This window comes from Actinia tenebrosa, unplaced genomic scaffold (assembly GCF_029948245.1).
Source record: "Actinia tenebrosa isolate PJP-AT-01 unplaced genomic scaffold, QUT_ActTen_1.0 PGA_scaffold5__44_contigs__length_20552954, whole genome shotgun sequence".
Lineage (NCBI taxonomy): Eukaryota > Metazoa > Cnidaria > Anthozoa > Actiniaria > Actiniidae > Actinia > Actinia tenebrosa.
Window position 1 is genome coordinate 6,908,489 of NW_028292582.1, and position 26,032 is coordinate 6,934,520.

The window sequence follows — 26,032 nt, forward strand, 5'->3', positions numbered from 1 at the left end:
TTCCCACACTAAAATGACGAAATATAAATATAAATTTTGCAATCAGCTAAATTCACTATCTCAGTAAAAAATCAATTCTGAAAATATTATGTCAAGCCTATTTGCAAGTTTTTCGAGTTAATATAATTTCTTAGTAAATGCCATGTGAAGCCTACATTTAAACTTTTGTTTTAAACTGTTACTTTACGGAAGAGCGGAAATCTGAGCAGTAATCGTAATCTTTAAACCTTTATTTAGATATGGAATTTAACGCCATGTAACGGACTCCTAAATTGGATGTAAACGTTTGGTTTGCTTAAAGCTTTTGAAAATGTACCGATGTAAAAAAGGATCAAATGATTTTTGCTACATGTTGAATGCTGCATTACTAGACAAAAGTATTTTATAGAAAGTTTAGTTTTTTGGCGTTTTTATCTCAAGTGAAATTCTTGATTTTGGCTGGTGTTTGCATTCTTGCCTGTTTCTTAAAATACATAATTAAACGACTTTATCAGCAGCCTAAAGAGTTCCTAAGAGAACTTTCAGCAACTTTACGCTAAAAAACAAACTGCGCAAATCTGTTTTGTTGTCGTCGTCGTTGTTGTTGTTGTTGTTTTATGCTGTGCTGTGATATTATTGACATAAGATGTTAAAGAATTCCATTTTGAATAACGTCATTAAATATCAATCTACTGACGTCAGATATTTGGTACCAGCCATATCTACCTGTCTCCTTATTGAGTGGATTTAATGGGGTGGTTTCTAACTATATCAGACATTTATTCGAGCAGTTGATCATTAAGGTTATCCTTTGCATTCAAGTCAACTACGAAGGTTTGTCTAAAAGACCAAGGTAACTATATAAACTAACTTACATCAGTATAAGTATTCCTTTATCCTCCAATTTCACATCTCATAGTGTTTGTACGTTAGAAGAAAAAGATGAGGGGAAAGTCGTATATAATATGTATATAAATTGATTTTTTTCAAATATAGCTGCTAATGCTTCGGGATTTATCAGAAACACTCCTTAGCATTAGCAGCTACTTTTTATAGTTTCTTCTAAAAATTAGAAAACAGTAGACAATTTATTTTAGCCTAGTTATTCTGGGAAAAAAAAAAAAATCAAATCCAATAAAAACTTACCTTGCAATTAGGTATTCAGTTCCTAGGGGACTAAACATAAAACTGATAGTCATTTTATCACTGAAAAAGTAACACTTAAAATAAACTTAACACCTACTCAATAGCTTTCAATATCCCAACAGCCCCCAACCATTTGCTCTTCAAACTGGAAAGGATTTAAGGAGTGTGAAAGTGGCAATAGTAGTTATTTTTTAAATCTTGGACTTAAAACGAAAACCAACGATATTAGGGCATGGAAAATCGATGTACAAATTTGCCCACAGATTGGAGAAACACATATCATAAGAGTAAAAACCCACATATAAGACAGGGATTTTCCATTTAGATCATCTTTAATTCACAAGAACTTGTTTTAACCTAAAATTTGAATCGGCTTCATATTTTAAAATTCAGTCTACTGTTAACACGTAGGAATTCATAAATCGAATAAAACTTGATATTTAATTAAGATATAAAATTCATAAAAAAATATAAGATATCTTAGAGAAGGGTTTGTATTTGATAAGATTACAGTCATTTAGACATAATTATATGCATATTTTATAAGTTGTGATTAAACGTCTTAAAATAATTTGCCACACGTTTTACGCTTCTGTGTTCTTTTATCGGTAACATAACGGTAATATCGTTTTTTAAATAATAATAACAAATTGAAACAAAAATAAGTTTAGCGATATTTAAAGGTTAAAGTTCGACGAAAAAAAAAAAAAAAAAAACCCGTGTGTATGCTCACGCTAACGGTCGACGTGATAAACTGGCACGACTCAACTATTTTCTATTTTTAAAGTTGTTGAAGCAGTTCATCTATAATAATGACACCAACGTACAAAGAAAAAATTAATTTAGAACTACACATGTTTGACTCACTTAAAATAATCAGGGGACAAGACTAAGACGGGAAATTGCATGAAAAACAGCTAAGACTAAACAATAACGACGACTTGGCACTAACGTAATAAACAATAGATTGCACCTACGCCCTACCAGCAACAAGCTTCTTTTTTTCTTTTCTCATAATAATAAAAACCTCTTTTAAAACCTAGATAGCCTAGTTTTCCAGTAAACACCAACTATATAACAACCTTTTTAAAGCTAACTTGGTTACTATAATCCAGGACGTTACTCCACTAGAGTTTTTTCTCAACCAAACAATCAAATTTAGACCTTTTTTTGAGAACTTCCACATGACATGCTAATGTTTAGTCTATGAAATGCTTTGCATCATGATACAGCCAATTTTTTTTTATAGTTTGAAATACACAGAGACGAGTGACTATATTCCCAAACGGAAATACACATTTGAATAAGAAAGAAAATTCGCAAAATCAATGACTTCCAGTTTTCCCCAATCGCAATCAGTGAACCGTAATGAATGACCAGTTGAGAATATACTGCTCTTCGTGCCAAGCTGTTTACGTGACTACCTTACAAAAGAAATGTATGACCGCTCTGGACACCGCTCCACTGTTTGAACCCCATTATGAGTTTCTGCAGTGAAAAATTGAGGTTATTTGATTCCTAAACATGTTCTTTTTTTAAGGGTTTGTTGTTGGTAAAATATAAGTGCGTTCTATTGTTCATATAAAATATTCTAATTCATACAAGTTTAATTCTAATGAAATAAAAATCTTATCCTAGGTTTGGTATATCTCATATTTCTTTTTTCCCTTTATATCTTTAAATATCAATAACTTTTTTTTGTTCCATTTATGAAATTCTTAAGTAATAACCGAATTTTATAAAATAAATAAAAACCTGTTTGAAATTTCAAGGTTAAAACAGGTTCTTGTGTAAATAGGATCTCAACGGAAAATCTCATCCTTACTGGTTCTTAATTAAGGATTCTTATGTAAAGCAGTGACGTTTCCAGGGGTAGTGAAGGGAGTGGCTAGCCTACCCCCTTTTTACTAAAATTTCTCAGTATTATACCTAGTAAGCCACCCCCTTTTCCTCGCATTTCTGGTTAAATCTTGGTGATAGTAAACCTCCTTCTAAAATTCCTGAATCCGCCACAGTAAAGAAGTTCTAAACGAAAATCCGTAGCGTAACAGGTTCTTCTTAATCATACGTTCTTATGTGCAAGTTTTTATTGTACACGAATAACAGATTGGCTTATCACATACAAGGGTATTATTTATTTTGTGGCTTACGTACGCTAATGAATACAAATTAAAAAGATATAAAAAATGAGTAATATAATTGTGGGGGAAAACATGAAAAATTGTCAGGGTTTTGAATTAATTGGTTTTATGTTTGTTTAGTGTTTTTTCCTTTTATTATAAAATACCTAATTTCTGATTTGTTTATAAGTTTCACTGATTCTATTTTTTATCTAGTCATTTTATCCTTTTTTTTTTTTTTTTTTTTTTTTTTTTGATTAATTAATTTATTTTTTGTCATCGTAATTTTTCTCCAAGACATGGCGACATTTTACAAAATCAGCGCCGTGTTGATATGTTCTATGGTGCTTCTAACGGTCCAAGGCCGCGTGCACAAGAAAAAAGATGCAAGCGTCGACACAGGTAATTGTTAGACCTCTCATATTTGGTAAAATAATATAATGCGTATACATAATGCCTAGGGACGGTTCAATTTTGTACGTGTTACGGACAAGGGAGGGAGGATGGTGGGACTTAAGGGGGGAGGGGACGTAAAAAAATATAACATTTAAGGGGTGGCCACGAAAAGCCCTAAAAACGAGAATTTTTACACACCAACGCTTAATTGCGTGCATTAGTCGCGGGTCCTCGTGGAATGCATTTTTAAAATATATATACTTTATTTTATTTTATTTTACTTATAGCCAACTCTTAGGTTACAATAGCTGGCGGGTTAAAGAAAAGAGACTACGAAACGTATCGCTGAACAATAAGAGATCAAATAAGAGAGGCTAGAAATCTACTACAGGTTTTCCCCAATTAAAATAGATCCTATCAACTAAACGGCATGAATAAATGATTTAAACTAAACTGACCTAAATTGGTCCTTAGAACTTAACCTAATAATTCCGCAAGCTAACTAAATGGATCCTTGTAACTAAAGCCAGGAAAGAGGAACAAATGGTCTATGCTGAGTAAGGTCCAGAGCAAACGTCGACTAACCATGAGATTAATTTAGTCGAGGCTATCACAATTGAAATAGACTCATGACTAGTACGACGTTTACTGCAATTGAGAACGACTCTATTGAATAGGTTCGAGTCCAGCATAAGTTCGACAAGCCAAGTCGGACATTACGACATTACGGCAAACACCATTTTAAACACGTGCCGAACTAAATTCATAGATTATGCAAAATAGTAAATCAATCATGCAAGTCGCATAACTTACACCAAAGCCGTGAAAACAACCACTCCCCCACCTCCCAAACACTCATCCCCCCCCCCCCCCCCCCCCCCCTTGCGAGCATGCGCTATACAAAGACGAGTGATGAACGAGACCGAGGAGCTCTGGATACGAAAATAAATTCAATAAGACTACTCAAACTGCAGAGTTCTCATCGTAAGAAACCATCAGAAGAACGGCTAATAGCAGAGCTTGCAGCTGTACCTTTCTCCATCCATAGAAATGCCAGTTTTAATTGTGGTTGAGCGCTATATTTCGCCATTGCAAGGATATGCATTAATCCAGAAAAGGCAAACAAACGTCCGTGCGTTCCCCCGTGCATTTTCATGTCCAATTAGAACTTATAATAACAATGGGTGAGTGAATTAATATCGACATTGGTTCGACGTTTGCCGCCACGTAGACCCTTTAGTTGGCCTTCCACCGAACCTTTGTTAAATAGGTTCGGTGCGACGTTAGTCCGACGTTTGCCCTGGGCCTTAAACCTTTCAATTAACTTTTCTATTTGATCCTTAAAGTCAACTATACGACTTAAATTAATCCTTAATCTATACCATCGCATCGCTTTCTATATAAGCGTTCCCGTTCTCTCTGGACTCGCGTACTTTAGCTTGTTTGCGGAAAACGAGAAGTAAAGGGATAAACTCACCCTCCCCCGCCCGCAGCGATGAATGACCATAATCACCTAGAAACCAAAGAAGCTAGCTAGTCACTAGCTAGGGGCTATGGACTAGGGGAAGCATGGGGCCGATTTTTTATACATCTTACTCCCATCGTGCCCAGAGCTTTGTAGGCGCATTCTTATAGTACCCCTAATTGATGAGGGTTTTTTTCAAGTTAGCACCAATCAGTTATCATATTATGACCACATTTAATGTATTCGCATACGTCTATGCACGGGTTCTGTACGTTAAACCGACACATTCCGATACACCTGGTTTTACCAAATAAGGCGTGTAAAAGCTCATTTGGCATTAAAAAGCCCGTGCATAGAAGTATGCGAATGCAATAAATGTGGTCATACTTTTGCGCGTTGCGCTATAAAAACATTTTTCAATGTTGTTATTGTTGCCTTGTCTTTCATTATTTTCAGTTAAAAAAAAAAAGTTTTCAGCACTTGCAAAATATCACTAATCAAGGATATCTCATTTTCTCTCACTTTCTATAAACCGTATTTTTTCCTACTTTTTTTCTCCAAGAACTACGGAGCTCATTTAGGAAGATTTTTAAAGAAAACCCGTTGCATGACTGAATTGCAATAGTAATACATATATTGTTTATTAATTTGTTCTTTTAGCCACACCTATTAAAAAAGAGGGAGCGTGCGTGGTTGGCGAGTGGCAAGGCCAGGAGAGTTCGTCCATTCCAACTATCCCGACTACAATGTGGTTCAATACACCATCAATAATTGAAATCGAAGCAGGTAAAATAGAATATGTGCTTTAGCCGGACATTACGTAAGAACAATTTGTCACTATCACTAACACTATTATTATTATTATGCATTATGACGGTTTTTTTGTCACCGTCGGTTTTTTTTTTTTTTTTTTAATTTTTTTTTTTATTCCTCAATCTTTTAACGAAGTTCATTCTCCGATTCCAATTATTTAAGGTCACTATCAAGCTACTGGTCGAATAATTAAGGCAAATTACCTGAAAGAGCGGTTAACATTGAAGGACATAAACTTCAATACTGCTGAGAGAACAAATATGGATTCACTTCTGAAACTGGATATCCTGGCAGACACCTTCCACATTGAGGTATATTTAATGATTTGACCCAGAATGCTTTACGAGTCAGTAGGGACCTTAAAGTGCAGGATAGCAACGACGACGACGAGGGCAAGCATACGATAGCACTTGCCAGCTTGTTTTACACTGAACCTTAGTCCTCGAGCCTGAATAGGCAATGATCAATAGCCCATGAGGCCGAAGGGCGAGGGGAGAATGGGCTATTTTGACTCATAGGCCTTGAGGGCGAGAGGGCTATTTTTTTTTAGTCAAATCCACTACTATTTGTTCAAATATATAGATGCAAACACGTTTTTACCTACTAGTAGGATATACCTTATAATCTAATAGTAGATCATCCAATCAGAATGCAACATTGGTGATATACCACTAGTTGGATTTGACTAATTCTCATTATAACATTTCCTCTTCTACGGTCTATTTTCTTGATTCAATTGTTTATTACATACAAAATAATGAATTTTCTATCTAATTCATCTACCTTTTTTACATATAGGGCGAAGTTACCTTTTATGCCCTTCAAACTGTTAAAATATACGCAAGGAAGATTGTCGCTGCTAAAGGAAGTCGGATCGTTTTTGCTACACCAGAATGGACACAGGATTTTGCTACTCCAGTTGGAGTTCAGAGTAACGGAGTTGGAACCAACGGAGAAAATGGAAAAGACGGCAAAGATGGACCTCAGGGTGAGTAATGACATGCAATGATTCAATAGTTCAAATATAGAGATAAAATATCCTTCACAGTAAATAGGATAGGGGGGTTTTGGCCCCAAAAATGGGGCCAAGATTTTGACCCTATAGTGGCTTCCTTAAAGTAAGGCTTTCTTGGCACTACCGGTAGGGGCCATTTTTAGCTCTGATTTTGGGACTGTTTTAGCCCCTTATATAGATTTTTCTAATTGAGGGGGCCAAAACAATACTGATAGACCCATACCAAAATGGCTTCTGTTGGGCCAAAATGGCATTGTTCTATTTTGTCCCTAGCCTGGGCTAAAATAGTACTACTTTGAAAAAGCCAAAATGGCTCTCTGGGGCCAAATAAATTGGTCCTCTCAAATTATCTGTGTGCAAAGCCATACTAATATAATTGCGTCCATGTATAAATTTAGTAGTAAATAGAAAATCAGTTATTAGTTAGCATTATGTGAAAATTAAAGCCTGCTTCACACTGGCGTCGTAATCAGAATCGTAAGCAATATACGCAGACTCAGTAGTGTGTTCCTCGCTTGTCTTTTAACGCCTAGGTGATAAATGTGAAAACTGAGTTTGCATATGTTGACTACGATTGTGATTACGACGCTAATGTAAAGCAGGCCCAAACCAGTGAATCAACTCCCTTTACCTCCCCCTACTCTCTCTCTCTCTTTCTCTCCTCTCCCTCTCCCTATCCCTGACCCTCCCCCTCTCCCTGTCCATTTCCCTCCCCCTACTCTCTCTCTCTTTCTCTCTCTCTCCCCTCCCTATCCTTCACCCTCCCTCTCTTCCTGTCCCTGTCCCTTTCCATAGCTCTAACATTTAACTGCTTTCAGTCGAAGTATTCAGTGACACTATACAAGGCGAACTTGATATCAGTTCTAAAGGAGGAAATGGACACAAAGGACAAGATGGTGGCAATGGTCGACCCGGTTCTAATGCCGCTAATGTAAGTTCTTTACTAAATTAATTGTTCGATTACCACACGTCATGATAACATATACAGATATTAAATCAACGAAGAAAGTGCACGCGTACGATTTTTTTAAACTAAAACGAAAGAGCAAGTTTTATATCGCACACGCTGCTTGACGATAACAAATAGCCGTGTCACCATGTAGACCAATTGCATTGAATTCCTTGAGGAATTGTACTGGGAGAGAAAACATTAGGCCGTCTTTTCTTATGCAAAAAAAAAAAAAAAAAAAAAAAGAAAAGAAAAATTAATCGTTTTGACCCCCAAAACAATTCCTCGAGGGACTCCTTGCAAGCGGTCTATATTTATTTTCATGTTGACCTAGATTTACCTATGAATGAATAAAAAAAAATAATAATAATAAAAAAAAAAAAACGTTGCAGCAAACAACAGGACAGAATACTAATTGCTTCGGGTGTAGCAGTCTAATATAAATTTAGGCACTGCCTAAAAGTGGAACTCCCAATAGGCACAGGGAGCCCAATTTAGATACAACTTGAATTTAAAAAATAAAATCGGGCGCAAAAACTTCATTTTATTTTTATCCTTCGAGATGAAGATAATGTCCCTCATAATGAAAACCGGGAAGCGAAAAAATCAAGTCGAAATGCACTACATCGTTTTCTTCGCACGATTTTTTTCGACCTTAGCACTCTCCCATTAGAAATTTTGTCACATGTACACAACGCACTACCGCACACTCCAGGGCCTAGTTTTGTTCTTGAAAAATTTAAGCTGACTTTTACTTCTTTTACATAACAATGTTTGGTTATCCAGAGGAAGAGTTTTATGTTTTTGTAAGAATCGTATTTTATATCGAGGAAATTAAGAAAATAAATGCTTTGCTAGCGTAGTATCAGAGAGAAAGCGGGAGATCATTAACTAACTACACTAGTCAAATGAATTCAAATGGTGTTCAACTTATATTTATAATCATATTCATATATAGATACTGAGAAAATACATATTATATGTGTACCTATAAGCTTATGTCTCAGTATATGTATGTATTCGTGGGTGTATATTAGGTACTATCGTCGTGTACGGGTTAACGAAGTACGTCATAGGTTTCCGAACACACGAGTGAGACTTAGAAATTTTGGTTCTCCTCACTTAGAAAAAAAATTAAGTGAAGAAACCAAGAATCGAACTCGGTACCTTCGGCACCAAAGAACTACTACAATGCCAACCCCAACCCTAACCCTAAACCTAACCCCTAGACCACGAAGTGAATTCGGTTGGGTGGTCTCATTTTTTAGTCATATTTAAACGATGTATCATCAGCGCGTGCACATAAATATTTATTATAGTTTAATTTATGCTATCGTAGGGTACGACTACTAGCCGATTACTCGAAATTTGAATTTGAATAGAATTCCCCTGACAATTCCCGTACACGACGATACAACCGCATATTAATATATTCATTATGGCAATATATGTTTTCATGTTTGTCTGTATATGTATGTATACACCTATTTCAATAAACGTTATCATCACCAAAGGAGGTAGGCGAAAAGCGATGGGAGATAGATCATTCCAAAATCCAAGAATAGCTGGAATGACTTGTGATTCTGCTTCTATCTTATTCTCGTCAAAAACATGGACCTTGGTGTTGAGACCAGACAGATTCAATGTTCTTTGTATTCAACGAAATCATTTCCATGTCGGAATGACCTATCGCCTATTGCCTTTGGCGATGATAACGTTTATTGAAATAGGTGTAAATATATGTATGTATTTGTATGAATATGTATATATATATAATCTATTCTGTTCATATATTCTATTATTATATGTGTGTGTATGTATGTACGTATATGTATTTGTATACACATACTTGCAAGAACGTTGTCATACGAAAATAGAACATTATTGATTTAGTGGGATAGGAATTATATTAAAAAACAAAAGAAGATCACTGAAGCTGAACTTTTTCTTTTGTCTTTTAATGTTTCCTTTCTCACTAAATTACTAATGGTCTATTCTTGTATGACAACCTTCTTGCAAGTAGGTGTATATAGAATAAGGTATGTATTCCTTTATTTAGTATGTTTTCGCTTTACCTACATATATATATATATATATTTTTTTTTTTTCTAATTACTTCATGTGTCAGTTAAAATATATTTTTCTTATTCTAATTCTTCATTAAAATATTTTTATTCATTTCATAAAAGCTTTACCTATTTTTCGAGAAGCTTGAAACTTAAGCCTACTAGATTTTGAGATTCAATTTTACCAGTTTTCATTTGCTTTCATGTGTGAAAAAGATACGGAAATCACAAACGACAGTATTCGAAAAAGTTTACATTCAGTTAGAGTTGACAAGAACAACTGAGACAACATAAGAAATAATGCAAAATACAATGCAAAATAAGAAATAACAATTTTTTTGTCAGTAAATTGGCATTTGTAAATGTTTTTGAATATGTATTAGCTTTTAAAGTGAAAGACAAGGTTTTTATAGAATAACATATCTCTCAAGAATACAAATTTAGGCTAATGACTTGTATTATGATTCTAGCTTGAAAAGCTTTACAAATGGCGAATGTACTTGGTTTAATTTTTTATGTTATTAAATAAATTATTTATAGAAATATATAAATATTGATTGAAAGTCTTCTTTTGTTTGCCGATAGGAACCCGCGATAGGGGGCGAACGAAGCTGCTTTTTCTTGAAAGAAAAACATACGATAGCTGATTAAAAACACCGAATTCTTGAATATTTATAGAGCTAAATAAAGGGCGGATTTTTGTTTTAGCTCTCCTTTTTATATTTCATTCAGCATTAAAATAGATTGAGTGTATCTATTGAAATTATAAAAGTTTTAAGAGAAAGTATTTGATTTGTCGATTCGTCGAAAGAAACTGCTTGTCTTAGAAAATAAAACTATGCGATTGCTTGCTAAAAACACACACATGATTTCTTGAAGAACGCTTCTTGATCCATCTTTGACCACTTGGAGTTTTTTTTATTTGTTGTTGGTCTATAATTTATCACAAAGCGATGTTTTCTATGCATTTACGAGTAGTTTTGCATTGAAATCAAGCGGGACCTTTGTGATATGTACACGGACGTACGTACGTATGTCAGGACGGCAAAAGTGACATCAGCCAAGCCATGTGAAAATCAACTCGATGGGTTACCAATTTTTCTTAAGTATGGTACTCCGCTCGCAGCCCGCGCGGGAGCTCCTTAGTTATAACAAAATATCTATTCTTTTACAGAAAGCTGACAAGTATGGCAGTTGGACTTGGTGTAAGCGCGGCGGCTATGTTTCATATAACATTATAGGGGTTGATGAATCAGTCGAAGCAAATAAGAGGTGTAACGCTAAAAATAGAGGTTCAGAAACAGGTAATAGAGGAGGAAACGGAGCAAGAGGAGGAAATGCTGGAACCCCAGGTACGAAAAAATAATCATTTTGGAATGAAAGTTTAAATTATTAATTATACGACAAACGATAACTATCAAATTACTCCAAAAAGCCCGTATTTTTACTCGAAAAGTGCGCGTCTCATAATAAGTATAGGAAATCGCACGATCTCGAGTACAATACGGAAATGATAGTTATGAGTGATGTTTTAAAAGTTTTAAAAATTGGACTGGCCTTTAGAAATTGGAACTCTAAAGAGGACAATTTGGGATTTAATTGTACTCCTTTTCGTCCAATCGGAATTGAGTAATTTTGTCGATTGCGTAATAATAACCTAAAATGTTTCCATAAATATGAAAAATTAAACCCTTGGGCCCATTTTTAGAAATATATTGTTTATTTAAGGATTGCCCCTTTTCACTGTGCCCTTCGATGACGTAATCAATTTGATATCTGCAAATAAAATGAATATCAATATATCGGGTGCACCAAGGGTTATTTCTTAAAGAAAATCGGTTTAAAACAATTTATATTACTCATATATTTTGAATGAATTTTATGGTGCAGACTAATTGCCACTTGTTTTTGGATTTAACTTTTCACCGAGAAAAACTACCTTATTACATGAAATTTTATTACTTTTCCGAATTAAACTTCAAGGTAGCTGCCTACTATACAAATAGTCCATGAAAACGTTTTCGAATCAAACAGACAAACGATCAAACAAACTTCCAACGAAAAAAAAAAATTTTAAAAAGGCACTGGTAATCCACCACCTCAGTTACAAATATAAGTAAAAAAATTGAAAATATAATGAAAATTTATTTTCTATTCGTCTTTTGCTAGACAATTTGTATAGGAAATCGCACGATCTCGAGTACAATTTGGAAATTAATAGACATGAGTAATGTTTTGAAAGTTCTTATAATTGCACGAGCCTTTAGGCGAGTGCAATTAAAGAACTTTTAAAACATTACGAGTGTCTAATAATTCCAAATTGTACGAGAAGATCGTGTGATTTTTTGTTTATAGTTCACTCAACAAAATTTCAGTAAAAAAATCGAAGCGACGCCGTTCATCTTTGTTTATTTGGCGGCCGATTTTCAGTCCATCGTGCAACTGAAATGCATAAAAAAGATTAGTTCTTACGGCTTTAAAATTTTATTTATGTTTTTTAAGTACAAAATGATAGAAAATAATTGTTTTGACATTGTTTTGGCCTTGTTGTTATAGCGACTTAATTCGGTACTCCTACGGAGTACAATTAACGCTATAATTGTACTCCTCTCGACCAATCAGAGTCGAGTAATTTTGTTGAGTGTACTATAATTCTGTAAAACGAGTATGAAGAACGTATACTTTCCGCTTTGAACGGTTTTATTATATTAGTGCGGCACATATCGTGGGCTTAAATTAAAGCGTGTCATCGTCGTTGGGCCGTAGCGTCATCGCGGTTGTTGGCTACATTTAGCAAAAATATTTCTCATTAGCATCCACCGTTAACGACACCACAATAGCCACCAGGTTTTTGTCTTTTGACTCCCTAAAGAATGTTTGCCGCCCATGCATAAATAGTAGGCGAGCCACCTTCACCAGCATAGAACAAAACAAAAGTAAATAATCAGCCTACTGAAAGTCAAATCCATTAAGAAGGAAAGCAGTAAAATAATTTTTGTAAAAAAAAAACCTTTTAGAGTAAAATTTGGTGAGGTGAGAAGTACATAACTTCTAGCTCCATTCAAGTGCCTTTTTTAGTAATTGTTTTGAGTAGTAGCCACAAATTGAACATCGCAGTTTGATTATTTTAATACTACCGAATGCACCGTAGTGTGGAAACACTGGGAAAAATTAAACATGCCATTGTCACGCCCAAAAACATCAACGTATTTCCACTGCTTTCCAAAGGCACTTGCAACTTGGAAAAAAATTATTTCAAATTTGCTTCGTTTTCCCTTTTCGATTTTACGAAACGTGGCTTTAATAGTTTGCTCTCGTTTGTTCTTTTATCAAAACCGCCGCCGTTTTGGGATATTTAACGCTAATTTTGTGGCCGTGATAAGCGCGTGTTTTTTCTTGCGTTTCCACACTTTGTTGGATTCCGTAGTAATCCAATGCTAGTTAACAATGAATGTTCATTTGTGGTGGATTTTTTTTCCCCAGGAAGGGGTGGAAATGCTGGAAGTGTTACTCTACGCTACAGAAATTTAAAAGGGCGTGTAAAAGCTAACGTCTGCGCGGGAACTGGAGCCGATGCAGCCAATAATGGACAAGGTGGAAATGGTAAGTCGAGTCCATCAGTTTAATAAAACTGGTATTGACTTGAAGAAAAAAAGGAGTTATGCGAGTCTATGAAACAGCTTCCTTTTGTTCTTTTGCAAATTAATGGCTTGCTCTTGTGGCGCGGAAATTTTTAAAAGAGGTGTAAACGAGAATGGATATGCCAGGCCAGAATATAATTCTTGTTCCCAGACCTTACCCGCTTGGCCGACTTTGCCAAGAAACGAAAATCTCTGGTAGAATCCGGCTACCATTGTTTTCTGGTTGGCTAATACAACTATGCAGAAAAAGCTGGTTCCCGTTTTGGAATTACCCGGTTTCCTTCGTTTCTTGGTGGAAACCAAAAGGGATGAAGCTGTGGATACCACAGGTTGCCCAAGATTGATTTTTGTGTTGCTATCTTTTAAAAGAGATGTAGCCGAGTATGGATATCCCAGGGAATATCATTCGTATTCCCATATTCCTTGGATTTTGGCAAGAAATGAAGGATACTGGGAGAATTCAACTACAATTTTTTTTCGAACTAGCTAATGCAGAAAAAGCTGTTACCCGTTACCAGATTCCTACATTTTATGGAAGAAACCAAAAGGACTAAAGTTTTGGAAACCACAGGTGGCCCAATATCGGTTTCTGCCTTGCTATCGTATACAATGAAACGTTTAACTCTCCCTAGAAACTCCGATAAAATTGTCAAAACTTGAAAGTAAGGAAACTTTACCTGACTCTTTAAAAATCATGTTTTTTTTGTCTGTGCAGTTAATCCTCAATCCAGATACGCAGAGCAAGACTTAATCCAGCTAAAATTAATCAATGTATTGACTTTTAGCTTTGCAGTCCACGAGTTAAAAAATGCAAATAAAAATCTTGTCGCTTATTACATAGTGCAGTTTTCGTATGACTGTGAAAAAATCACGGCACGAACACGGTCATGACACGGCAAGGGATACGCCAGACCAATCACATTGCACGAGAATTTACTCTCCATCCAATCAAATACCCGGAACACGGCATAAACACGGCGCGGACACGGTCACGCCAAGATCACGGCAATGCCAGACCAATCACATTGCGCTTGAAAAAATCAGCCAATTAAAATTCTAGAAAGCATCACGGTCACGGCGCCTCACGATTACGGTATTGAGCTTTTCACAGTCATACGAAAACTGCACTAGCACTTTAATAGACATAACATAGAAATTAGATAATTTACTGTCTCGACAAGCAAGACAAGAGGCTATTTATTCCATAATTTGGGACCAAGAAAGAGAAAAGTCCCAACCACCATAAGTATTAATAAGTATTAACTCGAATTGACATTGGTTTAAATTACAGGTGGCAGCGGTGGTACAGGAGTACAAGGAATACGGTGCTACGCATACGATATGAGCGAGTCCTCAGAAATAAAAGTATATGATTGCCGCAAAAGGCAAAGACTACACGCACCCAGAGGATCAAATGGTCAGAAAGGAGCCCCAGGAACTAGTAAGGGAATGGGCAATCCAGTTGCACTTGGCTATTCGTTTATGGCGATAATTGTAGTAAAATAGAATATATATATACACCTACTTGCAAGAACGTTACGAAAATAGAACATTAGTAATTTAGTGAGAAAGGAATACATTAAGAGACAAAAGAAAAATCTTCTTTTGTTTTTTAACATAATTCCTATCCCACTAAATCACTAATGTTCTATTTTCGTATGTCAACGTTCTTGCAAGTAGGTGTATATATATATATATATAACTTTTGTTATGAGGTGTTTTAGTAGTCTTGTCATTTTTAATTTGTTTAGCTTGTCGTGTGACTGTGCAAAGCCTTAATGTACTTTTTCTTTTAGCTCCCAACGTCAAAGGAGAGGATGGCACCGTTAGTGACAGTTCTGTCACTCAATCAACGACAATCAACACAGCAGTAAAGAACCTTTTCCCAGAAGGTCTTCTTCTTCTCATAAGGAGAAAGGCAGTGGACTTGTTGCTAGGAGACAGCAAGAATCAGGAGGGCAAAGACGCACTACAGTTTCTTGTCAGGATAACGACTGGAAGAACTGACGTTGAATATATTATGAAAGGTGAGTAAACTATTTGGAAAACCTAAGTAGAGTCAATTCAAAAAACACTGTCCGTTCGAAGGGCTCAAGCTTACGTGACTGGACCGGAAGGAACTATGGGAAGAAATCACTGAAGCTATTCTTCGATTGCACGTTACGTCATCACGGCCTCTCGGGAGAGCGTTGGTGCCATTTAACAAAAGGTTTCTTATTACCATCAATTGTTAACGGCACCACAATATTTCTAGCGGGAACAATTAATTCAGAACAAATATTTAACCAATTCAGTAATTTTCATCCATATTCCCTTTCCTCGGTGCAGTCGCGTAGGCCGGAGCCGGTCAGCTTCAACGAGATTGAACCAGCTGAGCGGTGAATCTAATTTCCGCAAATCACAGCGCGCTTTAGCTGTATTGCCTCCGGCCATCATTCCCAGGCTACTGTAACCCTCTGTTTTCTTTTGAGTAATATACGTGCCTACAAGAAACAGAAATATGGAAAGGAAGAATAAAAAACAATAAAAACAATTTCACTTTGCCGCTATTTGCTTCGTTCTTTCAAGCCCCAAAAATGTTTAGGGCCAGTCAGTTTGTCTACTTATGCTTTGCGCGCCGCGTTCACCGCTCAGTTGGATTGACTGTATTAAAAATATTAGATATATTACATACGCATCAATAAAAGAAAAAGAAAAAACGAGCAACTTGCAGTGAGATAAACGGGTTTAGTTATTTAAGCTTATCTGGGCATTAAACAAAATATACCTTCTGATTTGCTTTAGATGCCCAAAGAAAACTTGCTTTCGTGGATAAAGACGGTTTTGACATTTTTGGGAAGAACAGTCTCTTTGCCCCTCTCGTAAAGTGGGAAGAACTTCAAAATGACGTAAACAGAATAAAAGCAGCAGCAAAAATATATGAAGACACCTTCACGAAAGTTATGAATCAAGTAAATGACGAAGAAAACTTTCAGCAGGTAATTTATACAAATACTTCCTTAATTTGGTTTGGGACCGCAGACCATGCGATAAACTTCAGTCGACTACCAACCACGTTTGCTTTGCTATGTTGTTGTCCATGACCCTCGTTGATTCTGGTGTTAGGTACAAGTTTTTCGTTTTCTTTTTTCGGGGGAGTCAAGAAACAATTCAAAAGAGTTAGCCCTGGCGGTAGGATAACCTGCTCATGTTAGATCTTGTTCTTGATTGATATAAGCTCGACGTTTCTCCAAAACTGACATTGCCAATCAATCAATAGAGCGTTTTAACGTGACGTCACAGTGACCCTTTTGGCTTCGTTGTTTGTTGTCCACATTTCAGTCCATGTAATGCCACTCTTAGGAGTTGATTCTTTCATGTGTAAATATTTTAATATGTTCGTCATAAAAGAGCAATTCTCAAGGGAATGTCATGTGATCTATAATGGGCAATTTGCACACGTTCTAAAAAGGTCTATAGAGCGTTTTCACGTGACGTCACAGCGGCCATTTTGGTGCACCGAAGCAACACATGTTTTATCCTATGGGCCGGGAGTTGAACTCTATTTCTATGCAAAAACTGGGCAGAAAGTTTCTGTTGTTTGGTACACCAATATGGCTGGCTTGAGAAGTGAGTGAAAACGCTCTATTAGTAATTGTGATGGGCTCTTACAATTAAACATCCATTTGAAAACGGATTAGGTTGTATCTTCACCTTCAATTGTGGTTTCTTTGCAGATAGCGACTGTAATGACCTCAGCAGCGTCTCAACAAGTTAATGCACAGAAACGACGACTTGTTGCAGCTAGAGCAATAGACGAAAGTGAGAAAAGGATGTATATTACGGTACAGTATTTAGAGTTTATTTACCACTTTTTATGCGTCCCCTCAACAAAGGATAGATCTTCCTGTATATCTTGAGGTGGAATGAATTAAAGTTTAAATGACGATGCCGTAAACGTGAGAAAGCGTTTATTGCTGTTTATTAGACGGGAAGAAGTCGGACAACAAGAGCAAAGCAACGATGCAACAAAATGATAGGCAACCTCTTCTCCCGAGATAAATGTTTTACTTACCCTTTACCCCCCCCCCCCCCCCCTTTTTTTTTTGCAGGCTATTAGAGAAGCAGAAACACAGATGGAAAATACCATAGTAAAAATTTCCTCATCATTGAAGAAGGCTCAGCAAACAGCGGCAAATAGATTATCCAAACAGCAGTTTTTTGCAGTGCTTACGGGTATTACAGGTTTTCTTTCCGCCGAAGGACCATACGACGTCATTGACACAGCTGTTGCAATTGCCGAGCACGATGCAAACAAGGCTTGTCTTACATCTCTTGATTCCGTTATTGGAAGTGTCAAGGAATGGCTGACTTTTGGGAAATACGTGCCTCTGACCGATTCCAGTGAATTGGACTTTGACAAAGTTAAAGTTAGCTCAGTTCCTGAAATGATGCAGGTAACATGCAATGTTTGTTAATTTAATCCGTTCCGTAGAATTTCTCAGCTTTACACTTAGTACTCGTACGTATAAAAGTGTGATTTCCACTACTTGGGGCGCTCAGTAAACTGAAGCAGTGGTATGGCCTGACGATAAAGTAAAACTAATTGTAAATCATGTTGTTTTACAATGCACGATCTACTGGAACGCTTAAAACGTAAGCTCATGAATCGTTATTGCCGGGTTGACGATAATCCATAGCTTTTTGTGAAAATCAAGGTGCTTAGATCAGAAGTCAAACTTATTTCCCTTCTTGTCGTACATTTCTAAAAGGAATTGAAAGCTATGCCAGTGAAAAATTGAGTGTTTGTGGTTGATTCAAATTGGCACTGTGAAGGATATGAAATGACGCTAGTTCATGCAGTGTAGGAATGCACCTTTTTAGCTTTGTTACATAATTGTTCTTTTGTGACGAACATGTTAAATTATTTACACATAAGTTTAAAAACGAAACGACGCTATTCAACCGGTACTTCATACCTACAGTTAATTTTATTTCAACATGTTTGAGAGACTTAACTTTCATCTTAAGCAATCCTGATCACATTTAAATATTTAAAATAATCATCTTCCAAGAGTGGCATCTCTTGGTCTGAAATGTGCACAACAAACAACGAATTTAACAAGAACACATTACTTTATGATTCCCAATGACCGCCATGTAAGTCCGCCATTTTGAATTTCCGTTTTATTACAAAACACAAAAATATATGCAAACCATACTTCTGTTTTTCCTTTCTCAATGCCCAATTACATTTATTATAATCATTGTCATTTTAACCAATGTGATTATTATTATTATTATTATTATTATTATTATTATTATTATTATTTTCTTCTTTTTTTTTCTTTTTTTTTCTTCACATTCTTAAATATTCTTGTTCCATTTTGTTGGCATTAAGGCCAAACTAGAGATGAATAAAGAACAGTTTGCTGCTGACCTGGTATGCCTGCTGGAGGAGGCTACTAAACCTCGTGACGTTGCCGGTCTTAAAGCGGAAATTGAGTCCTTTTTCGTTTTGGGCGCAGCTCGCATCGACATGATAGCGAAAATTATGGACCTTGACAACACTATTGGGGGGCATAATTTTGATATCCCACTTCTGGAAAAGACAGAGAAAGCAATTACTGAACTCAGTAACCCAACAGGTGTGAATGCAATATACATTTTACTCATTTATAGACGGCTCAGCTGTCTTTTTGCTTTTTAAATATAACTTTACGTTATCTAATGTTAAACACATATAAAAATAATTGAATTTGCTGGTAGTTGGAGTAACATTATTTGATAAAAAAGTAACTTCGCCATCCAGTCTATGCTTTTTAAATAATTCTACGTTTGTAGCTGGGCATCCCATAATTTAAGAACGTATGTCTGTAAGAATCAAACAAAATCTGAAATCTGCGAAAAGGCTCAAATTTTCGAATTTGTTCTACTTTTGAATTTAAGTAGTGTACGATGCAGAATGAAACGCTGTGAGCAAATTTATAGAATATAAATTACAGTTAATGATAAACCATTAGCTCATTAGAGTCAAGTTAATAGTAAACAATGATTCATTTATGCTAACAATATAGAGGGTACAAAGGTCGCGTGAGCCCACAAGGCTTGCACGAGCAATCAATTATATTGTTCAATTGCGGTTGTCCTTAGCTAATGGGTTGATAGCAATTAATGGTTAGTTTTTAAAATATTTTATTGTTTTTGAGAAAAATAAAAAGGAAAAGGAAATTTGAGCTCCAGGGGCGATTCTAGCTATCAAAATATGGCGTTTCGTTTTGCCTCATACACTACTTAAATCAAACTTAAAAACTTACACATTCGACAGTTTGAGCCTTTCCGCCGTTTGTTTGATTCTTACAGACATACGCTTTTAAGATTACTGCCGTATCAGTAAAGTGGACAATTACAAGTAAGTACAAGTAAGCCAGTCTTTTGATTGACAGTCTGGATATCTTAATTAATCATAGTTTGCCTGAATGAATATTGTATAAATCCATATCAATATAAAAATAGAGTTGATGTTCGAGAACGTAAATGTAATTTGCGAGGGCTAAAATGAGCCACTGCAAGGGACCAAAACTCATTTACTCTCAAGAACACCAACTCTATTATTATTATAATAACTTTATTGGGAGTTTACGGAAGGAATAAAAGGCAATATCTTTATAAATTGTGACAGCTTTTAGTTCGGCGTTTATTCAGACTTCAAATCAATCTACTGAAGTTTAAAAATAACAACTAAAGGAAATTAAACTATACAATTGAGCTTAAAAGTTTAAAGAGAACTTGTACAATTTACAATTTAAGTGGCTAGTCAGTTGCTAGTCATTGCGCAGGACAACAGTTATTCAAATTGGTAGCCATAATTCGATTCGCTGTGTTTGTTGAAGATGTAGAGCTACTCTGTAGATATGTTTCAATAAATCGTTATTATTATCATTATCATTATTATTATTATTATTATTATTATTATTCTAAAAATAACTACAATTATTCTTTTTAATCGCTATTGCAATCTAGATGCTTCTATAACCAAACAACTTCGTCAGACCTTCTTGGAAAATCTGCTTGGTACTTACAAGGAACTGGAACGATCGTTTATGGAAAATATCTATGAGCTCCAGAAAGCCCTTGGTTTCCGTACCCTCTGGAACTTGGATGATGTCATGAGCTCGTTCCAACGAATCGCCTCAGAAAGTGCGCTGGGCACCGGGCAACTTAATGGTGCAGTGGAACTCTCTAAGGTATCTCAACGGTTGGACGAAATTTCAACGAAGGCCACACGCTGTTTCTCTAAGCTGCATTACAGGACTAGCGTTCACAAATGGAGTTTTGATAATGTGAAAAACAAACAGGTAATTGTCAAGAATGTCGTCGATTGTCATGAGATGTCAGTGGATCATAGGATTTAGCGTTATTTAATTATTATAATCACCATCATCGCCATCATCACTAACATCATCATCATCGCCAAGAGCATCATAATCGTTATAATCACAATAACCATTATCATCATAATCATTATTTTCTTGTCACCGATGTCAAAAAATGCGTTTTTTTCTTTTTTCTTTTCTTTTTTTTGTTTGTTTTGTTTTTGTTTTTGTTTTTGTTTTTCTCACATATCAAACAATTGTTGTCATTCGCGGGCTTCCTGTGGTGACAAACCACGCTCCCCTCCCCTAAACAATTTCCAGTCTTTTTTCGGCCAAAACCAAGATGGCTGATAGTTAGTGATGTTTTCACTCGATTTACTGTAAATTTGAGCAGTTTTGAGCAAGAAATTCGCCTATTTAGTGAAGAAAATTATATTCCAATTTCCTAATATGGTAAGTACATTCCATATATGGTAAAAGAAACAGCTCGAGCGGAACGACAACTTTTCTATGTGGAAAGTTTGATATGAATAGGAAATAATAAATTTTTGAAATAAAAGCGTTTTCAAAGGAGCATGAGTCAAGTTTACATTGCAGTGCAATTTGGGACTGTCTTAGGGGACGAAATATAGGCCTCGAAATATGTCTGCGGCAGCCATGTTGACTTGAACAATAGCTTCTGCTACCCGTAGCCTATAACTCAAGTACAAACATTTTCTATCATCCGGAAATTGAATTATGTTTATGCATCGACTGTGTAGAAAGTTTCTATAGTTTGGTACACCAATATGGCTGTCTTATCGCGTGGGTGTGAACGTTCTTTATCCTAATGTGAATTATGGTTTGCCTTCTTTTTTTTTATTTTTTATTTTTATGGACTCTTCTTAATAATATTGTGGATGAGGGGCTAACATGGAAATACAAGAGAAATTCCATATATTTTCGATAGCATATATGGCATTTCTTTTGTATTTCGTATTTCTTTTGTATTTCTTTTTGTTGTTGTTGTTGTTGTTGTTGTTGTTGTTGTTGTTGTTGTTGTTGTTGGCCTCGCATTCAAGACAGTTTACGAGAGTACATTGCAAAAGCCTTATCATTGGTTTTATAAATCCTGTAATTTTGTTGACTTTTCAGATGTTTGAGGAAATAAAAACAGGTTCAACAACATTCAGTATAGGAGAGGATCAAATTTGTAGCACATGTTACAATGCTCGGCTTATAAAAGTACGTATGCATAAAAGCGATATGATAAACATTTCCTTTGAGAAAAGGAATTTCTTAACAAGACCGATGGCCAAATGGGCTATTTACCCCTAGACCATAGGCCTTTTCTGAGTTCGATAAACAGGATGCATTGTAGTCTAGCTTCCATTTATTGGTTGACTTTCATTGGCTCAGCGGAAGTTACGTGTTCCATACAGTGACAATTTCACGTGCCTTGGCTCTTCCAAGTTACACAAAATCTACCAAATACCAAAAGAAGTTTGATGAAATTTGATGTTTGATTTAAATCTTTTAGTTAAAGCAAGTAATCATTTTTTTATAATATTCGTTTATAACAGATGTATGTTGAGCTCTCTGGCACTGAGGCACAACCTACAAGCGTTTGGGATAAGGTCAGACTCAATGTCCGCCATCTAAGCAGATCTTATTTCCGCGCGGGTGATGGCCAAATAAAGCAATACCTTTCGCCAGTAACAAACTACAGGGACCTTACGTTTGACCGTTTTAAAATCAGCGATGAGGATGAGTGCCGAGAACGTAAAAAGAACCCCGACCAATCTGGTAAGTAGTCCTTTTTACTCAAATAAGTAAAGTAAAACGTAGTTTTAAATCATAACTATGCACACATGGGTAACATGTTGACTGGAAGTAATAATAATAGTAATAACGGATTTATCAGTGGTATTTCCACGTGGTGTTTTCTCATCCACTGAAGGCATTTGAAATTTATAAGGTGATTTTCACCTGAGAAAGGAAAACCAGAGAATCGTCCAACAAACAAATCTACTCACTACTAATTAACACTTAGACTACGAGGTCGAGTTTTCTATGAGTCAATAGATAGTCGATGAGGCGCGTAGCGCCAAATCGACTATTTTGCTCATAGAAACGAGAACGATTCGTTTGGCTCATAGAAAACGAGAACGAGTAGTCTAATTGTTTTAGCATAAACCTACTAGCTAATATCATAGTATTGAAAACAAAAAATGACACTGAAAACTTTACTTTACAAAGCGACGATCAAACAGCGGCACTGTTTTCACTCTTATTTTCGAACTCAACTCGAAGTCTGCAGCATCTGAGATTCTCGTGCATTATTTTTATTTTTCATGCCTTTTTGAAAAACGCATTTCCATGCACGTTCCAAGACCACATCGTCTTTAGCTTTTTCATTTTGCATCTCATTAGATATTTTTATTATGTATATATGTATACTAATCCATATGATTGCATGGCAAGTGCTGTATTTGGCACATCCGAGTCTAAATAGCCATCAGCGTATATATATCCATGTATTATTGTCATATGTATATAGTTTTCATGGACATGACAAATAAAAAAATCTCGCTTCAGAGTCTTATTTCTGCGTGGAAAAGGAAGATACTCGCCTGGAAGCAATGTGCAGCCATTCACTAAATGGTGGCTCGGCCAATGGTTTGATGATGGGAAAGGACGAATGTACGAGCCCGTCTGGCTTTTACGAGCTCAAGATCCCTGTTAACAAAAAGTTGTCCTGTACGGATACAAAGATGCGAGACACCAATTGCAAAGATATTGATGTAAGTCAAACCTGTACGTTTTACACTGCTGGGCCTGTTTGTACGAAGGGTGGATAGCCCTATCAGATGGAAAATCCTTATCCAGTGGATAAGTCGATGCTGTTATCCAATAAATTTATCCACTGGATTGGTCGTATAGCGTTATCCACCCTTCGTACAACAGTGCCCTGGAATACTTTGTTTGTTTAGTTTATTTATCTTTTAATTTTTACTTTGCCTCTGATCACTTTTATGTGAAAAGTAATTCACAAATGACTGACACTATCATTCTCATCATTCTCATCGATATATCTATCTATTATATCAGATCAGATGTGGCTTTTCAAATGCGTTCACTGTAAATGCTTCTTTCTTTTTTTTTTTTTTTTTCAGCTAACAAAATTCACTAAAATGAATGTTTGGGTGTATTACATTTACTGGTCAAATAAGTACCCCAATAATTGGGATGACCCTGTATGTAACATCCAAAAGGATTCAACTAAGAGTCATTGATTGAAAACATCCAAAAGTTAACGCCATGATGTCCCAGAAGATGAACCGAAACTACAATCCCCTTGGTTTGAAATGAACGCTTTTCAAAATTATCTGTGAGATTACATGAAAATGCAAAAGGAGAAATCTCACTTTTCCTCAATGGAATGTGTGTGGTATTTTCTTTTGAATTTCCATGTAACCTTGGCTACAATTCCATGCATGCAGCAAAATCGTATAATTACCTATTACGAGGCACAAAATAAAAATAATATTGCAGCAGAGAAGCTCATTCGTGTCTGGCTATGTTTTCTTTAACGTCACAGAACGCCGATGAGGCGTGCAAAGCTTGTAGTCACTTATTGTCCAAAAACTGATGAATGTCGTAGACCAAGTTTACCAACTAGTCTCTAACCTGGTCTACTTTACAAATTGTCTTGCTAGTCGATGGCTCCCGCTAACTGGCTGAATGACACCTAATTCACTGGTTTTCCTTATATACTTTCGCACAACTTGATTTCCTAGTCTTAGCATTTTAAAAATACTAACGTATTTTATTTTTAAAATATCGGTTCCAGAAACAAGGGTTTTAATTTACCTTTTATCAATGTATTTCTTTTTTATTAAGAGTGATTGTCAGAGAAAACCGGGCAGGGGCAAAAGATCGGGGTAGGCCGATTTGCACCAAATGTTCAGCAATAAAAGACTATCCGATTAGATGACGAACCATGGTAGTTAAAGTTTCGTTGAGCTTTTTTTCCCCGAGATAGACCACCCCCCCTCGGTTTTCGATCGTGATCGGCCTTTGGGATGCCAAAATCGATCTAAGGCCAAACTTCAACCTCTCAAAAGTCAATACTTCTTTATCTCTGCAAGTTTTAATATTTTGTTTGTGAAATGTATCATATGATCGAGAAGTCTTGAGGTTTTGAGTCAAATACGATGAGTTTTTAAATTTTGACCCGGACTTGAACTTTGCATACAAAGCCTGTTCAATTCACGATCTAAAAATTCGTCAACTTTCAAACATATTTTCTCAAAAGTGCGGCAGTTATTTTTTAAATGAATAACATTTTTCCAAAGCTCTACGTCAGAGCTTTCAGAAATCGTAAAGTTAAAATTGGGATCTAAAAATAAACGAACGCGAGCAGCTTTCAAAGTTGGCAAAAATCGCCTTCTGAATTTGCGTAATTGCGTTGTGTTTACTTCCGGTTGACACAAGGCTGCGTTACTGACTCCCGTCTTCGACAATACAAAGCTTAAAATTTGTTTTCAAAAACAATTTCAACTAGAATAACCTTATTTTATCCAAATTAAAGTTATCTAACAAATAAAATTCCCAAGTAATACGACTCCGTGAGTATTAAAAGACTGTTTATATAAAGCTAATTTATATAAATTTTAAGGCAAGAGTACTTTATTTGCATTTTATAAGACATATTTTAAAAAAAAAGTTTTCTCTCTGGGAACGCATGACTAAGACTTAAATACTACAATAAAAGAAGCAAAAAGGCACAAATTATTGCACAAACACTATGTTCGATTCGTTTTTCTCAACGTCGTTCTAATGAATTGTCATGGTTTTCCTTGTAAAGTGTAACGCAATACTCTGAAATAATTATTACTTCGAAAAAGTTTACCTTCTTTTACATTTTCTCTTTTTCCGATAAAAGCTTTTGATAAACAGAAGATTGTAATTTAATGCAAAAATATGAAGTGTTTGTAAATGGAATGCAAGTTTTTTCCATATAAGGCGAGATGTTTGACAGTCTTTACACAAGTGTATTTTATTAATCTTGTGTAACTTAGAAACTTCAACTCGTTTCGACTTGA

The 26,032-nt window shown here is 35.8% G+C and overlaps 1 protein-coding gene across 1 annotated transcript; it reads left to right on the plus strand.

Moving 5' to 3' along the window:
- The first annotated feature begins 745 nt into the window (after positions 1–745).
- On the plus strand, positions 746–24,486 carry LOC116296688 (uncharacterized). The gene is made up of 19 exons (XM_089038187.1): positions 746–832; positions 3,543–3,647; positions 5,767–5,892; positions 6,082–6,230; positions 6,718–6,907; positions 7,753–7,865; positions 11,124–11,301; positions 13,433–13,552; positions 14,882–15,031; positions 15,387–15,617; positions 16,375–16,568; positions 17,307–17,414; positions 17,682–18,026; positions 18,971–19,217; positions 20,593–20,927; positions 22,080–22,169; positions 22,508–22,730; positions 23,523–23,728; positions 24,101–24,486. Exons 2-19 carry the CDS (start codon positions 3,545–3,547, stop codon positions 24,218–24,220), a joined length of 3,228 nt encoding a protein of 1,075 aa, XP_088894313.1. The 5' UTR covers positions 746–832; positions 3,543–3,544; the 3' UTR covers positions 24,221–24,486.
- Positions 24,487–26,032: the final 1,546 nt, after the last annotated feature.